The sequence below is a fragment of the Aethalodelphis obliquidens genome, unplaced genomic scaffold (assembly GCF_003676395.1).
Source record: "Aethalodelphis obliquidens isolate GAN/ISIS:26980383/991018 unplaced genomic scaffold, ASM367639v1 scaffold10, whole genome shotgun sequence".
Taxonomy (NCBI): Eukaryota; Metazoa; Chordata; class Mammalia; order Artiodactyla; family Delphinidae; genus Aethalodelphis; species Aethalodelphis obliquidens.
This window is the reverse complement of record NW_020837954.1, coordinates 24,912,909-24,930,591: the sequence shown is the minus strand read 5'-3', so window position 1 is coordinate 24,930,591 and position 17,683 is coordinate 24,912,909. Positions and strand designations below refer to the sequence as shown.

Sequence of the window (17,683 nt, the reverse complement as noted above, 5' to 3'; positions counted from 1 at the left end):
TGGGTGACTCACAACCTGGAGAACACTTATACCACAGAAGTCCACCCACTGGAGTGAAGCTTCTGAGCCCCATGTCAGGCTTCCCTGGGGGTCCGGCAACGGGAGGAGGAATTCCTAGAGAGTCAGAATTTGAAGGCCAGCGAGGTTTGATTGCAGGACTTTGACAGGACTGGGGGAAACAGAGACTCCACTCTCAGAGGGCACACACAAAGTAGTGTGCACATCGGGACCCAGGGGAAGGAGCAGTGACCCCATAGGAGACTGAACCAGACCTACCTGCTAGTGTTGGAGTGTCTCCTGCAGAGGTGGGGGGTGGCTGTGTCTCACCGTGAGGACAAGGACACTGGAAGCAGAAGTTTTGGGAAGTACTCCTTGACGTGAGCCCTCCCAGAGTCTGCCATTAGCCCTACAAAAGAGCCCGGGTAGGCTCCAGTGTTGGGTCACCTCAGGCCAAACAACCAACAGGAAGGGGACCCAGCCCCACCCATTAGCAGACAAGCAGATTAAAGTTTTACTGAGCTCTGCCCACCAGAGCAACAGCCAGCTCTACCCACCACCAGTCCTTCCCATCAGGAAACTTGCACAAGCCTCTTAGATAGCCTCATCCACCAGAGGGCAGACAGCAGAAGCAAGAACTACAATCCTGCAGCCTGTGGAACAAAAACCACATTCACAGAAAGGTAGACAAGATGAAAAGGCAGAGGGCTATGTACCAGATGAAGGAACAAGATAAAACCCCAGAAAAACTACTAAATGAAGTGGAGATAGGCAACCTTCCAGAAAAAGAATTCAGAATAATGATAGTGAAGATGATCTAGGACCTCGGAAAAAGAATGGAGGCAAAGATCGAGAAGATGCAAGAAATGTTTAACGAAGACCTAAAAGAATTAAAGAACAAACAAACAGAGATGAACAATACAATAACTGAAATGAAAAATACACTAGAAGGAATCAGTAGCAGGATAACTGAGGCAGAAGAACGGATAAGTGACCTGGAAGACAGAATGGTGGAATTCACTGCTGCAGAACAGAATAAAGAAAAAAGAATGAAAAGAAATGAAGACAGCCTATGAGACCTCTGGGACAACATTAAATGCACCAACATTTGCATTATAGGGGTCCCAAAAGGAGAAGAGAGAGAGAAAGGACCTGAGAAAATATTTGAAGAGATTATAGTTGAAAACTTCCCTAACATGGGAAAGGAAATAGCCACCCAAGTCCAGGAAGCACAGAGAGTCCCACACAGGATAAACCCAAGGAGAAACACGCCGAGACACATAGTAATCAAATTGGCAAAAAAACTGGCAAAAATTAAAGACAAAGAAAAATTATTGACAGCAGCAAGGGAAAAACGACAAATAACATACAAGGGAACTCCCATAAGGTTAACAGCTGATTTCTCAGCAGAAACTCTACAAGCCAGAAGGGAGTGGCATGACGTATTTAAAGTGATGAAAGGGGAGAGCCTACAAGATTGCTCTACCTGACAAGGATCTCATTCAGATTAAATGGAGAAATCAAAGGCTTTACAGACAAGCAAAAGCTAAGAGAATTCAGCACCACCAAACCAGCTCTACAACAAATGCTAAAGAAATTTCTCTAAGTGGGAAACACAAGAGAAGAAAAGGACCTACAAAAACAAACCCCCCAAAATTAAGAAAATGGTAATAGGAACATACATATTGATAATTACCTTAAATGTGAATGGATTAAATGCTCCAACCAAAAGACACAGACTTGCTGAATGGATATAAAGACAAGACCCATATATATATATATGCTGTGTACAAGAGACCCACTTCAGACCTAGGGACACATACAGACTGAAGTGAGGGAATGGAAAAACATATTCCATGCAAATGGAAATCAAAAGAAAGCTGGAGTAGCAATACTCGTATCAGACAAAATAGACTTTAAAATAAAGAATGTTACAAGAGACAAGGAAGGATACTACGTAATGATCAAGGGATCAATCCAAGAAAAAGATATAGCAATTATAAATATATATGCACCCAACTTAGGAGCACCTCAATAGATAAGGCAACTGCTAACAGCTATAAAAGAGGAAATCGACAGTAACACAATAATAGTGGAGGACTTTAACACCTCACTTACACCAATGGATAGATCATCCAAACAGAAAATTAATAAGGAGACACAACCTTTAAATGACACAATAGGCCAGATAGATTTAATTGCTATTTATAGGACATTCCATCCAAAAAACAGCAGATTACACTTTCTTCTCAACTGCACATGGAACATTCCCCAGGAAAAATCACATCCTGGGTCACAAATCAAGCCTGAGTAAATTTTAAAAAATTGAAGTCATATCAAGCATCTTTTCTGACCACAATGCTATAAGATTAGAAATCAATTACAGGGAAAAAGATGTAAAAAACACAGACACATGGAGGCTAAACAGTACATTACTAAATAACCAAGAGATCACTAAAGAAATCAAAGAGGAACTCAAAAAATACCTAGACACAAATGACAATGAAAACACGACAATCCAAAACCTATGGGATGCAGCAAAAGCAGTTCTAACAGGGAAGTTTATAGCAATACAAGCCTACCTCAAGAAACAAGAAAAATCTCAAATCAACAATCTAACGTTACACCTAAAGGAACTAGAGGAAGAAGAACAAACAAAACCCAAAGTCAGCAGAAGGAAAGAAATCATAAAGATCAGAGCAGAAATAAATGAAAAAGAAACAAAGAAAACAATAGCAAAGATCAATAAAACTAAAATCTGGTTCTTTGAGAAGATTAACAAAATTGATAAACCATTAGCCAGACTCATCAAGAAAAAGAGGGAGAGGACTCAAATCAATAAAATTAGAAATGAAAAAGGAGAAGTTACAACAGACACCGCAGAAATACAAAGCATCCTAAGAGACTACTACAAGCAACTCTATGCTGATAAGATGGACAACATGGAAGAAATGGACAAATTCTTAGAAAGGTATAACTTCCAAGACTGAACCAGGAAGAAATAGAAAATATGAGCAGACCAATCACAAGTAATGAAATTGAAACTGTGATTAAAAATCTTCCAACAAACAAAAGTCCAGGACTAGATGGCTTCACAGGTGAATGCTGTCAAATATTTAGAGAAGAGCTAACACCCATCCTTCTCAAACTCTTCCAAAAAGCTGCAGAAGGAAAACTCCCAAACTCATGCTATGAGGCCATCCATCACCCTGATACCAAAACCAGACAAAGATACTACAAAAAAAAATTACAGACCAATATTACTGATGAATATAGGTGCAAAAATCCTCAACAAAATACTAGCAAACAGAATCCAACAACATGTTAAAAGGATCATACACCATGATCAAGTGGGATTTACCTAGGGATACAGGGATTCTTTAATATACGCAAATCAATCAGTGTGATACACCATATTAACAGATTGAAGGATAAAAACTATATGATTATCTCAATAGATGCCAAAAAAGCTTTTGACAAAATTCAACACACATTTATGATAACTCTTCAGAAGGTGGGCATAGAGGGAACCTACCTCAACATAATAAAGGCCATATACAAAAACCCACAGCAAACATCATTCTCAATGGTGAAAAACTGAAAGCATTTCCTCTAAGATCAGGAACAAGACAAGGATGTCCACTCTCACCACTATCATTCAACATAGTTTTGGAAGTCCTAGCCGCGGCAGTCAGAGAAGAAAAAGAAATAAAAGGAATACAAATTGGAAAAGAAGAAGTAAAACTGTCACTGTTGCAGGTGACATGATACTATACATAGAGAATCCTAAAGATGCCACCAGAAAACTACTAGAGCTAATCAATGATTTTGGTAAAGTTGCAGGATACAAAATTACTGCACAGAAATCTCTTGCATTCCTACACCCTAATGATGAAAAATCTGAAAGAGAAATTAAGGAAACACTCCCATTTACCACTGCAACAAAAAGAATAAAATACCTAGGGAGACAAAAGACCTCTATGCAGAAAACTATAAAACAATGTTAAAAGAAATTAAAGATGATACAAACAGATAGAGAGATATACCATGCTCTTTTGTTGGAAGATTCAATATTGTGAAAATAACTATACTACCCAAAGCAATCTACAGATTCAGTGCAATCCCTATCAAATTACCAATGGCATTTTTTCACAGAGCTAGAACAAAAAATCTTAAAATTTGTATGGAGACACAAAAGACCCTGAATAGCCAAAGTGGTCTTGAGGGAAAAAAATGGAGCTGGAGGAATTAGACTCCCTGACTTCAGACTATACTACAAAGCTACAGTAATGAAGACAATGTGGTACTGGCACAAAAACAGAAATATAGATCAATGGAACAGGATAGAAAGCCCAGATATAAACCCACACACCTATGGTCAACTAATCTATGACAAAGGAGGCAAGGATATACAGTGCAGTAAAGACAGTCTCTTCAATAAGTGGTGCTGGGAAAACTGGACAGCTATGTGTAAAAGAATGAAATTAGAACACTCCCTAGTGCCATACACAAAAATAAACTCAAAATAGATTAGAGACCTAAATGTAAGACCAGACACTGTAAAACTCTTAGAGGAAAACATAGGAAGAACATTCTTTCACATAAATCACAGCAAGATCTTTTTTGATCCACCTCTTAGAGTAAGGGAAATAAAAACAAAAATAAACAAATGGGACCTAATGAAACTTAAAAGCTCTTGCAAAGCAAAGAAAACTACAAACAAGATGAAAAGACGAGCCTCAGAAAGCGAGAAAATATTTGCAAACAAAACAACAGACAAAGGATTAATCTCCAAAATACACAAACAGCTCATGCAGCTCAATATTAAAAAAATAAAAACCCAATCCAGAAATGGGCAGAAGACCTAAATAGATGTTTCTCCAAAGAAGACATACAGATGGCCAAGGAGCACATGAAAAGCTGCTCCGCATCACTAATTATTAGAGAAATGCAAATCAAAACTACAATGAGGTATCACCTCACACCTGTTAGAATGGGCATCATCAGAAAATCTACAAACAACAAATGCTGGAGAGGGTGTGGAGAAAAGGGAACCCTCTTGCACTGTTGGTGGGAATGTAAATTGATACAGCCACTATGGAGGTTCCTTAAAAAACTAAAAGTAGAATTACCATATGATCCAGCAATCCCACTACTGGGCATATACCCAGAGAAAATCGTAATTCAAAAAGACACATGCACCCCAGTGTTCATTGCAGCACTATTTACAATAGCCAGGTCATGGAAGCAACCTAAATGCCCATCAACAGACGAATGGATGAAGAAGGTGTGGTACATATATACAATGGAATATTACTCAGCCATAAAAAGGAATGAAATTTGGTCATTTGTTGAGACGTGGATGGATCTAGAGACTGTCATACAGAGTAAAGTAAGTCAGAAAGAGAAAAACAAATATCGTATATTAACACATGTATGTGGAACCTAGAACAGTGGTACAGATGAACCAGTTTGCAGGGCAGAAGTTGAGACGCAGATGTAGAGAACAAACGTATGGACACCAAGGGGGGAAAGCTGCAGGATGGTGGGGATGGTGGTGTGATGAATTGGGCGATTGGGATTGACATATATACACTGATGTGGATAAAACTGATCACTAATAAGAACCTGCTGTATAAAAAAAAAATTCAATTCAATTCAAAAAAAAAAAAAGACACATGAACCCCAGTGTTCATTGCAGCACTATTTACAATAGCCAAGACATGGAAGCAACCTAAATGCCCATCGAGAGATGAATGGATAAAGAAGATGTGGTACATATATACAATGGAATATTACTCAGCCATAAAAAGAAACGAAATTGGGTCATTTGTAGAGATGTGGATGAATCCAGAGACTCATACAGAGTGAAGTAAGTCAGAAAGTGAAAAACAAATATCGTATATTAACGCATGTATGTGGAACCTAGAAAAACGGTACAGATGAACCGGTTTGCAGGGCAGAAATTGAGACACAGATGTAGAGAACAAACGTATGGACACCCAGGGGGGAAAGTGGTGGCGGGGCTAGTGGTGTGATGAATTGGGAGATTGGGATTGACATGTGTACACTAATATGTATAAAATGGATAACTAATAAGAACCTGCTGTATAAAAAAAAATAAAGAGATTAGGAGTCTGTACATGTAGGGGGCAGGAAATATATGGGAAATCTCTGTACCTTCTGCTCAGTTTTTCTGTGAACCTAAAACTGCTCTAAAAAATCAAGTCTACTAAAACAAAAATGAATCATTTAAACTCACATCTAAACAGTGCTTTACAAAAATTATTGAGCACTTCCTGAATATAAAACAGCTAAACCTGTTGCTGTTTTGTAGCTTTATGTGATTTTGATGGGATTTGGTTGTGAAATTAAGATGTGAGAATCTCGCTGATCTGTATCAAGTATTACCTTGCCATTTGAGAATAAAACAATTTATAACCTCCCCCAGGAAGGCATGCTAATTTTTAACATGTGTTTCTCTTTTTATGTACTAACGAAAAGCTCTTTCACACTTTAAGGTTGGTGTAAAAAAAATAAATAAATAAAAGCACATATGAGCCCCTGACCCCACTGTGGATTTAGTCAAGATGTAAAAACAATATTGATTGTGGAGTTTGGAAAACAGGATTATTGGTTTCGTGGCAGTACTGAAATCTGGAGTATATGGAAGATTCCAGCTAATCAACTGGAATAACAATCGTTGTCTGTCATGTATCCTTGTCAGCACTTTAAAGATAGAAAAAAAAAATAGAAACGTGGACCCATGGTTCTTTATATCATGCCTAACTGTTAAAAAAGAAACAAAAAACAACAACTCTTCATAAGTCATAAAGGTTCAGGATGAATCTGGATATTGTTCTGTGTACCTGACTGTGTGATCCTCACATGTCTTGGAATGAGGTGGATGAAGTATGTGTGTATAGATAATCAAATTATGTATGCATATTTTTGTGTCTTATAAGTGAAGAAACTGGTTAAGGTAATTCTCCAAGGTCGTACAACTTAAAGAGTCCCCTCCTCCCAGATCTGACTCAGAACTGGTATGTTTCTGTTCAGTTTAACTGACATTTTCTTCTTTACTATGTGCCGAACACTATGTTGGGCACTGCAGATATGAAAGTGAGTAAGACAGAGTTGTCATCCTGAAGGAAGTTGTAGTATAGCAGAAAATACAATTTTAATACAGTGATAAGTTTTCTGATAGAACTGATACTCTGTCTTGTGCCAAGGTAAGGGAGAGCTTTTAGCTTACTCTGAAAGTCTAGGAAAATCTTCTCAGAAGTGAACCCCTCACTTGAAACATGAATAAATAGTGTAACTCATAAAAGAGGTATATCCTACTTTTCTCTGAGTCCTCTGCAGTAGTGATCTGCTTTATAGAATGCCACATTATAGTTATCAATGTCTAGGTGTATTGATATTTAGGGGTGGCAATACATAGTAGAAAATATACTCTGGTTATTTCATAGAAGTGTCTTGAGTAAATTCCTTCCTTTTCCCCCAACTTCACCACCACTACCAAGAATGGGTGGCGAAATTTCCATGGTATAGGGTCACATCTGTTTCTTCCAGGCCCTCCAGAAAGAAACAGTTTGTCAGGGGAACTCGGAAAGGGCTTCTTGGACCAGATCTCTTTAAGAAGAAAATTAAGTGCCCCTAGGGGAAGTATCTTGGAAAATTTTAAACTGCCTCTGTAAACTTTGAAGGATAGCTCTTGACAGTGCTTGCTGTGGGTAAATCCTGACTGCCTCCTCTGACCTTAGCTGTGGTGATCCGCCTGCCTTTTCTTTAGCACTATTGGTCAGGCACACGTTCCTCTGTTCCTCTAGCCTCCTGACTGACTTCCAGCTCCCAACTTTCCCTGACCTGCTTGCCTGGTTCTTTTCCAGACACCTGACCTGCCGTAACCTCAGATTCATCCTCTGACCTGCTAACCTGGACAGTGCACGCCCAGCCTGCCGGCTGACAGACACAGTCAGCCTGTCCCCCAACCCTGCCCTGGGCCAGAGTGTCTGACTGCTGGGCAGCAGTGACTCGCTCCACCTTCCCCCCACTACACATATAGGCGGGGCACACCAACATCTCATGAGGACGGTCACAGCCAAGGCTAGAAAGGGAAGGAAGAAGGAAAACCTGTTAGGGAAGGTCTGGGGCGGGGGAGGAATCTAGTAAGTTTAAAGACAGCCCTCAAAAGTTCAGTCAGTCAGTAAATAGTTGAGTGCTTCTGTGTGTCAGGCATGTGCTGGGTTATAGGAGTATAAGATGAATAAGGAGGATATTTGGGATTATAAAAAACTATTGATATGAAACACTTTTACAGCATGTTTTTATCACCCTGTTATCATACTTGTCACATAGTTTTTATGCTACGTAAGGAAGTTTTTTGTAACTAAACTCTTATTTTTTGTGGCTAAACTCTTAGTATTATCCTAAGTTAGCTTCCAAGGTTATTGTACCCCAAATACCATTTGTAGTTTAAAGTTGAATTATACTTATTTGACCTGCGAATTTAGGGATTTCAGGCAATGTAAGTTCTAATGTAAAATCTTACATGTGATTGTATTGAAACAGAAGGAATGATTTCCTGTTCTTGGCAAATGCTGTCATATTCTGGAAGCAAGACTGTCAGGAAAATGATGAAGTTTGCCAAATGTTATGTTCAGTTTGTGAAAAGAGACTGTGAGGCATTTTGTGAGCCTTCACCTTTAGTGTCATCTGGCCATTTGGAAGCATTGGTCAGGGATGGGTGGCAAAGTCAAAAACTTTTAAAGGCCAAGCAGGTAAATGCACTGGGGTAGGGGTGGAGCAGTGAATACAGATGAGATATTTAAAATAATATTATCACATATCATTGTAAAACTGCAACAACAGTGCAGTCCTGGCCAAACAGGAGGATAGAGCATTTACCTGTCGTGCTCAACTTCTGGGTGCCATTTATCCTGGGAACCAGGCTACGCTCTTAGGGGCAATTGATTGGGAGAACTGATATACTCTTATATACAATAAGGCAACAGAAAATGGTGCCATTTCCAAGGATTCACCAAAATGTAGTCAATACTTTGTGAAATGCTACTTGTTTCCTTTTCTTCAGAATTAGAAAAGCCAATGCACATTCAATACTTATTCCAAAAAATTAAATAGGTATGGTTGTAGATCATTCATTTATAGAGTTTAAACATGTTTTGAGTGACAACACACACACACACCCCAACATAGCAACAAAAGACCCAGGCTATTAATTTCTCATATTACCTGAAGAGAAAGTTTGAATTGACCACATAAAATCTCCATTCAGTAGTTGTAGTCTTGAAGATAGATTCTGCAGCAAATCAAATCAACACTCGGCAAACACTGTGAACAACTCTGAGCTCTCACTGAGTGTGCATGACATACAATATACTACTGGGAAAAATCTCTACAGTTTGTTTAAAATATAATTGGTGATACACTATTTGATTCACAATCAGATATGAATCAGAATCAGATAGGGTAAGGTATAAATAAAACAGAAAAACTCATTGTAGCAGCTGGAAGAGCCTCGAAAAATTAACTCCCCTAAGGAGGAGAATTATTTCCTGATTATAGAGGTTTTCTTATTTAGCTAGTATTATTTCTTTTATCTGTTAGACAAATTATATATGTATTCAATTTCAAATTTAGGCATTGAATTGAGCACTTTTATTTTTCTTTAAGACTATCAGATGTTTGCCAGGAAAGGCTAATTGTGTGTTATCCATCAATATAAACAATAAAAAAATTCAGCCAAAAATCAAATTTATCGCACAACCTATGCTCAGTGGTTTTTAATTGTATTGTCTTGCTTTTTTCACAATTCTGTGCCAGGGTCTAATGGCTATTGATTGTCCTCATACTGGCATTGTGGACTATCAGCAGGTGGCTTTGTCATTTGCCCAGGATTTCCAAGAAGCAGGTGGCTCTGTTTTGACCAATTTTGAAGTAGAAGATATTAAAATGGCTAAAGAAAGTCCTTCAAGAAGTAAAGATGGTAAGCAATCCTTGTCTTTTCTTTTGAATACTGAATTGACTTCTGAACAAACTTGGGACTGTTTTTGGCTAGGGTAGTGCTGGCAAGAGGGCCACCAGAAGCTAGGCTACAGTAAGGGCCCAGAGCTGGAGGCAGGTACAGAAGGGGTGAGGGTGAGACCGGATATGGGAGAACTGGGACTTCTAGTGAGTCTTGTGCTGATAGAACTAGGCATTGATGGGACACTTCTGACTAGTGCTAAATCCCGAACTGCCAAGGCTGTTTATGGAAAGTTAGCCTGCAAACACTTCCCTATCCAGGTTAGTCAGAATCCCCTGGGAGTGCTTGTTAAAAATGCAGATTGTAGCATCACCCAGTCTTACTGAATCAGACTGTCTGGGATAGGACATGACTCAGCCATTCTGAATTCCCCCTCCACTCCGCGCCCCCCCCACCCAGTTCCTTCATTGTAGCCTGTACTTAGAGTTTGTTTTGTTTTGCTTTGGGGACAATTTTTTTTTTTAAACCAAATGAATTAGTTTTTAAGCCTTAAATTCATTGTTGGGAAATTTGAAGGAGAAAAAAAGTAGTGTTCAGTTCATTCTTTCTTGACAGGTTTTTAAGGAGATCTGGGCTATCAGAGTCATTCTCCCAGTGTCCTTTTAAATTCTAAGATGATGAGCAAAATTGTTAAATAATTGAGATTGTTAGACAGGTAGCATAATCAATCAAATCTATGATATAAGTAAGTAGATCATATTTTTTTTACCTGCTGTACATATGCTTTATAGGTCTTTGAGATCACATGTATCTGATTGGGAACTAATTTTATAAATAGTTTATCATTGAAAATTCTGTGTTGTGATAACTCTTGCTTCTCTATACAACTTAGAATCCGCAAGGATTCAGATAACCAAGACTTGAACAAGTGTCATAGCATTAGTTCTGTGAGAAAATGCATACTGATTTATGATGATCCGTTTTATAGCCTGTTTTCTAGGATTGCAGTTCACAGAAAAGCTGGGACTGTCTATTTTGGAGCTGGGGTGGGGAATGGTTTATAAGTATAGATTAAATGAATTAAAATAAAATATGCTAAAAACATGCCAGAGTTTTGTATATTGTCAAATATGAACTAGTTTAATCTTGTTACTTGGTAAAAAACTTTAGAATGAAAAGTAGGAGGCAATAATGGTTATGACAGAGACAATCCTTTAAATGATTACTAGAATAATGTTTACTTAATGTAGGCTTTCTTTTGCTAAAAATAAATCTTTCACTAATTTTTTTTCAGGGATGAAATACCCAGTTGTTATAAGGAATACAAAGGTAAAGATTCTTAAGCAAAACTACTTTAATCTACTTTATCTACGGTCATCTCCTTTCTTAAAAAGCTGAATTAACCACAGTGCTGTATTTTATGTCATTGAATGAAATTTGTCTAATGTAAAAATTATTCTGAGAGAAATCCTTTGAGAGCAGTGTAACAGCTTTCATTCTAAGAAGGGTTTCAACTTGGAAATGTCTTCATGAAGTGTTTGTGCCAGCAAAGGATAGGATTATAAGCACTTAGAGTAATAAAAACTGATAGTTTTATTGCTCTGCCTACTTATCTACATTAACTTATTAACTGTCTGCTAATGAGAAGACTTTGGGGGCAGGGAGCAGGTTGTACAGAGAGAGATGGACTACTTTTCTTCATCTTCTCATAGTCTAAAACAAGAATTATTGAATGGCATAGAAGCATTTCGTTAGCTGTATGTTCATTGAACAATCAGAGTTCAGTCAGGAGAGTAGAGTCATCAATGAGTATATTATAGGAATTAGGCCTTACACATTTTTAAAAAATATTTATTTATTTATTTTGGCTGTGCCGGGTCTTAGTTGCGGCATGTGGGATCTTCACTGTGGCATGCAGACTCTTAGTTGTGGCATGCATGCGGGATCTATTTCCCTGACCAGGGATCGAACCTGGGCCCCCTGAATTGGGAGTGTGGAGTCTTACCCACTGGACCACCAGGGAAGTCCCCTTACACAATTTTTAAAGGATCTGGGGAAGTGCAGGTTCAGAAGGGGAGTTGGTAGATCAGAGGCATCTCCAGCCAGTCTGAGAAGCCACATGTGTCTAGCTGCTGAAGTGGGAATGCAAGCAGGAAGCTCATGAGGAGATATGGGGGGCTCTTGCCTCTGTCTATACCCAAGCAGTGGGCTGGAGCAGTGCCTGATCAGTAGGAGCAGTAGTTGGGAAGCTGAATGTGGAGCTGTAATTTACTTTGCAGTGGGTGTTTGTCACTTCGTTGGACTGGAATGACCTTCAGAGAATAGTGGCTGCTGCTGTACTTCTGCCTGCCAAACCATATGCAATTCCTGTTTGGTCAGCTTTAAGCTGGAACCGTATAGGGAAGAATTGTTGTTCCCAGCTTAACCAGATCGACACAGTATAACCCCCTGCAGTCCATCCCTTTTCAACTTGGCATCCATTCACACCCCTTATAACCATATTTAACTTCCAAATGAAGAGAGTAGAAAGATTATGCTTCCATCCACAAGGTGCAACTATCTTCCATACACCTGAAGACATGCTTACTCTCCAAAAAAGATACGAAGTCTACTTTATTGATCATGAATGTTCATTTCTTTTCTAGCTGAGTCACTCTCCCCCTTTGAGATCCTGCAACTTAAATACTGAGATAAAAGGTTAACCACAATTTAAGCATCTTATATTAAATCAGTAGTTCTCAACGGGAGGCAGTTTCTCCTCCTAGGAGACATTTGGCAATGTCTGGAGACATTTTTATTGTCACATCTAGTAGAAGGGGGGCAATGCTACTGGCATTTAGTGGGTAGAGGCCAGGGATTCTGCTAAACATCCTACAATGTGAGAGACAGGCCCCCAGAACAAAGAGGTATCTGGCCCCAAATGTCGATAGTACTGAAATTGAGGTGTTAGACAGTGGGGAAGTGACAGAGATGGGTGTGTTAGTCGTCTAGGGCTGCCTTAACAGAACACCACAGACGGGGTGGCTTTAACAACAGAAATTTATTTTTTCACAGCTCTGGAGGCTAGAGATCTAGGGTCAAGGTGCCATCAGGGTTGGCTTCTGGTGAGATCTCTCTTCTCAGCTTGTGGATGACTGTCTTCACACTATGTCCTTACGTGGCCTTTTCTCTGTGCGTGCACATGTGCAGAGAAAGAGCAGGAGAGAGCAACCTCTGGTATCTCTTTGTCTTATAAGAACACCATTCCTATTAGATTAGGGCTCCACTTTTGTGACCTTATTTAACCTTAATTACCTCCCTAAAGGTCCTGTCTCCAAATACAGTCTCGTTGGGCGTTAGGACTTCAATGTATGGATTTAGGGGAGACACAATTCAGTCCATAATAATGAGGATAAAGAAATAATTGGGTAATTTATAGACAAATATATTTATTTCAAAATAAGGAAGAATTACCCATAGCTACTACACTCCTCATTTCTGTCACCAGACATGTGGTCATAGCTGATATTTATAATTTCCTTCTTCCACTACTCATTCCATAGTCCCTTTGCCCTTGGCAAGCATCTCAGCTGGTCATGGTTCCTAGTTTGGTGGGGTAACTCAAACTTTCATTCCTGAAGTGTCTGTGCCATTAGAAGCCCTGCCTGTTTTGGGTTGTGGTACTTTCCATTAAGTTTTATAATAATACATGGGAAAATTAAGGCATGTCCCAGGAGAGCTACATTCCAGATGTACTCCTCTTTATCATCCCTGAGCCCTCTCTGTGGTAGCAACTCAGTTTCTCCTTGAGAGTCAGAATCAATTACCCCACTCAGTGCAGTAATCCCCTCTGGCTATTGATCACTGGCAGGGGGAACCCAAAGTGGCCAAGTGTGGCAGTATCAATTTCTAACTTAATGCAACCATTGCTTATTCTCTAATGGAAGCCTTTTTCCCTTGGGAACTAAGACCTCTAGACCATCAGAGCCAAAAGTTGTAGGGATAGTAAGCAAAAAATTTTACTGTAATAGTAAGGAGCTACTCCCATTTTCTACCTCTTGATTTCCAGACCTGTGAATCCTGGCTATGGGAGAAACAACACCATATATTAGTCACTGGTTTAGAGCATGTAGAGAATCCTGGAAGACCTTGCCCCAGGCCTGTAGGTGTTGCCAGCCAACTAGTGCTGTTATTGAATCTTCAAAAGCCCATTCTACTTTTTGTCACCCAGCAGCTTCAGGATTGTGGGGAAAATGATAAAATCAGTGCATTACACAAGCATGAGCCTATTGTTATACTTCATTTCTTGTAAAATAAGCTCACTGATCAGAAGTAATTCTTCTAAGTAAAATACCATAACAGTGAATAAGGCATCCTATAAATTCACAGATGGTGGTTTCCATAGAAGCATTGTGGGCAGGGAAGACAAATTTATATCCAGGGTAAGTGTCTATTCCAGTGAGCACTGAGTGCTGCCTTTGGTTTTTGATTGAAGTGGTCCAGGGACCATATCAGTGGCTCTGTTGATTCCGCTGTTGGCAGATTGAACATTCAGCAGTGGTTGTAAACAGATCAGCTTTGGTGAGTAAGTCCATGTTGCTGAACCCTTGCATTACCTCCTTGCTGCCATAACCATTTAGTTTATGAAACCATTGGGTAAGGACAGGGGTACCTGGGGAAAGAGGCTAGCTAACGTCCACAGAGCAGGTCATCTTGTCTACTGATTATTAAAATCTTCCTCTTCCATGATCACCCTTTAGTGAACATTCATATAGTACTGAAATATCTTTTTTATCTGAGCCCGTTTGGAGAGGTCCATTCACATACCTTTTCTCCAGAGCTCCCTTTTCTGACCATCCAGCAAACCATTAGTCATTGCACATGAAGCAGTGTAAATCCATACTTCTAGCCGTCTCTCCTTCTAGGCAAGATAAATAACCGAGTATAACGTTCAGTGTTCTTCGCCCTGGGAAGATCTCCCTTCACTGCCGTCCTTCAGGGCCACTCCCGAGTGGGGCTCTGGTGCTGTAGCTGTTCATTTTCAAGTGGCGCCAGAATGTTGTGCAGAACCATTTGTAAACCAGGCCTGTATTTTTTTCTTCCTTGGTCAGCTGATGACAGAGAACTTTCCATGGGGCCATGGGGGCAGGCTGAGAGGGAGGAGATGATTTAGCAGTAGAGGTCATGGGAATTTGAGCCACTTGCCTGCACAATTTATGTGTGCCTACAGGACCTATACAACCCTTATCTCGTATATTCCACTTCCTCTTGATGACAGAGTGCTGTGTACACACCCAATTTTGCAGCTTGGTGAGTCAGACAATACCTAGTTCATAATGGGTAGTTCACATGGTAACTTGGTGACCTGTGGTCGAGTGTTGAGCCAAAGGCAGAAGCACTTTCTCAAAAGGAGGCTAATTACCTGCAGAGGATGGTATAACTTTCCTCCAAAATCCTACGGTTCTGTACTGATTCCACCTCTAGGGGCCTACCATGGTCTCCGTAAAACATCACTATCAGCCACACACTTCAGTTACCATCAGAGCTGCTGGATCATGTGGCCCGAGTGGCAGAGCAACCAGGGTCTCCATTCAAAAAAGGATTAAAAAGCAGAATGGTTGGCAGCGGTGGGAAGTGCAGGCCCAGCGTGGAGGAGCAACAGTGTGAAAAAACATTTGAAGTGAAGGAGGAGTAAATCCTGTAAAGCTGATGTCTCCAGTGACTTTAGAAAAGAAATAGAAAATCATCATAAGCTTTCTCTGCCTGAAGATTTCTTTTTTATATATATAAATTTATTTATTTTATTTATTTATTTTTGGCTGTGTTGGGTCTTTGTTGCTGTGTGCGGGCTTTCTGTAGTTGAGGTGAGCGGGGGCTACTCTTCATTGTGGTGCGTGGGCTTCTCATTGCAGTGGCTTCTTTTGTCATGGAGCACGGGCTCTAGGTGCGCAGGCTTCAGTAGTTGTGGCATGTGGGTTCAGTAGTTGTGGCTCGTGGACTCTAGAGTACAGGCTCAGTAGTTGTGGCTCACGGGCTTAGTTGCTCTGCGGCATGTGGGATCTTCCCAGACCAGGGATCGAACCCGTGTACCCTACATTGGCAGGTGGATTCTTAACCACGGCGCCACCAGGGAAGCCCTGCCTGAAGATTTCTATCACTTCTGGAATTTCTGTGAAGAACTAGATCCTGAGAAGTCAGCGGATGCACTTTTCTGCAAGCCTTGGCCTTTGATTAATGGGTCTTTACGAAGTATAAAATGAACAAAAAATTAGCAAGCCCAATATTAACCTTCACTGGAGATTTTACTATGACCCTCCTGAGTTCCAGACTGTTATTACTGGAGATAATAAAATTCAGTTCCATGTGGGGTATTTCAGGGAGTCTCCTGATGAACCTCCTGTATATGTTGGTACAGATGGAGCAAAGAAAAATTGTATAATTGATCAAAATGGAGATAATGTGTTTGCCGCAGTCAAATTTGTTTTGATGAAAAACTTAAGTAACATAAAAAGAAAACTAGTCTCTTGAAAAACATAGATGAAAACTGCACAGAAGCAGCCAGAGCACTGGGTTACTCATTGGAACAGAGAACCATGAAGATGAAACATAGAGATAAGAAAGTCAAGACAAAGACTTTTCATGATGCGGGCTTAGTTGTCCCAGTAGATGAAAATGATGCTGAGTACGGAGAGCTCCCTGAAACGGATGCCAACTTCAAGGGAATTTGCAAGACAATTTTTGAAGCACAAAGTGATGAGAGACTAAAAGCTTTTGCTCTCATTCAGCGATGACTTTTGTGCAGTTTGCTAGTGATGAATGTGATTATGGGATGGGGCGTAAGTGGGAATGGACTTCCTTGTTATGGTTCAGACTATTGTCATAAAGTTACCTGCCAACTTTTACCTCTTACCTATACTCTGTTGAAGAGAAGTCTCTTTGCAGAAATTATTGAAGATTTTCTGGTAAACAGGAGTAAAGAAAACACAGACCAACTTGCAGCATGAATGAGAATTGGCTTTCTTTGGTATATAATACTTTAAAGCATTAATATTAAACCTGTGATTTTTTTTAAGGAGTACATAAAATAAACTGATGGAAACGTTTACTAAAAACTTTTATAAAGCTAAAAAATAAAAAAGATTAAAAGTCTGCTTCTGCCCCTGCCCTCATCTAAGGAACATTTTCACTAGAGTACGGCATCATGTGATGCAGGATATGCAGGGGCCTATGGGATACCAGTGGATATGTATTTCACCCAAATTTGCTATAGTTGTTGCTTTTATTTTGACATTTTCTTTTAGTATAGTTAATATAATTTAAAATATAATTTTAATATATTTTTTAAATTATAAAATATAATTTAAAATTTTGAGGGACTTCCCTGGTGGCGCAGTGGATAAGAATCCGCCTGCCAATGCAGGGGACGTGGGTTCGATCTCTGGTCCAGGAAGATCCCACACGCCACGGAGCAACTAAGCCCATGCGCCACAGCTACTAAGCCTGCACTCTAGAGCCCACGAACCACAACTACTGAGCCCATGAGCCACAACTACTGAAGCCTGCGCACCTAGAGCCTGTGCTCCACAACAAGAGAAGCCACCGCAGTGAGAAGCCCATGCACCGCAACAAAGAGTAGCACTCGCTCGTCGCAACTAGAGAAAGCCCGCATGCAGCAACGAAGACCCAACACAGCCAAACATCAGGTAAAATTAAATCTTT

General features: G+C 39.9%; 1 protein-coding gene and 1 pseudogene across 3 annotated transcripts in view; both read left to right on the top strand.

The window, feature by feature from the left end:
* L2HGDH (L-2-hydroxyglutarate dehydrogenase) overlaps positions 1-17,683 on the top strand; it is a 51,119-nt gene that overhangs the window by 18,941 nt on the left and 14,495 nt on the right. For 2 of the 3 annotated variants that reach the window (XM_027111181.1, XM_027111179.1), the window contains exons 5-6: positions 9,844-10,006; positions 11,280-11,314. In XM_027111181.1, the coding sequence (XP_026966982.1) occupies positions 9,844-10,006; positions 11,280-11,314 (198 nt within the window). The remainder of the gene's footprint in view (positions 1-9,843; positions 10,007-11,279; positions 11,315-17,683) is intronic. The other variant, XM_027111180.1, reaches the window with a different exon arrangement.
* On the top strand, positions 15,458-17,310 carry LOC113622732 (histone PARylation factor 1-like; annotated as a pseudogene).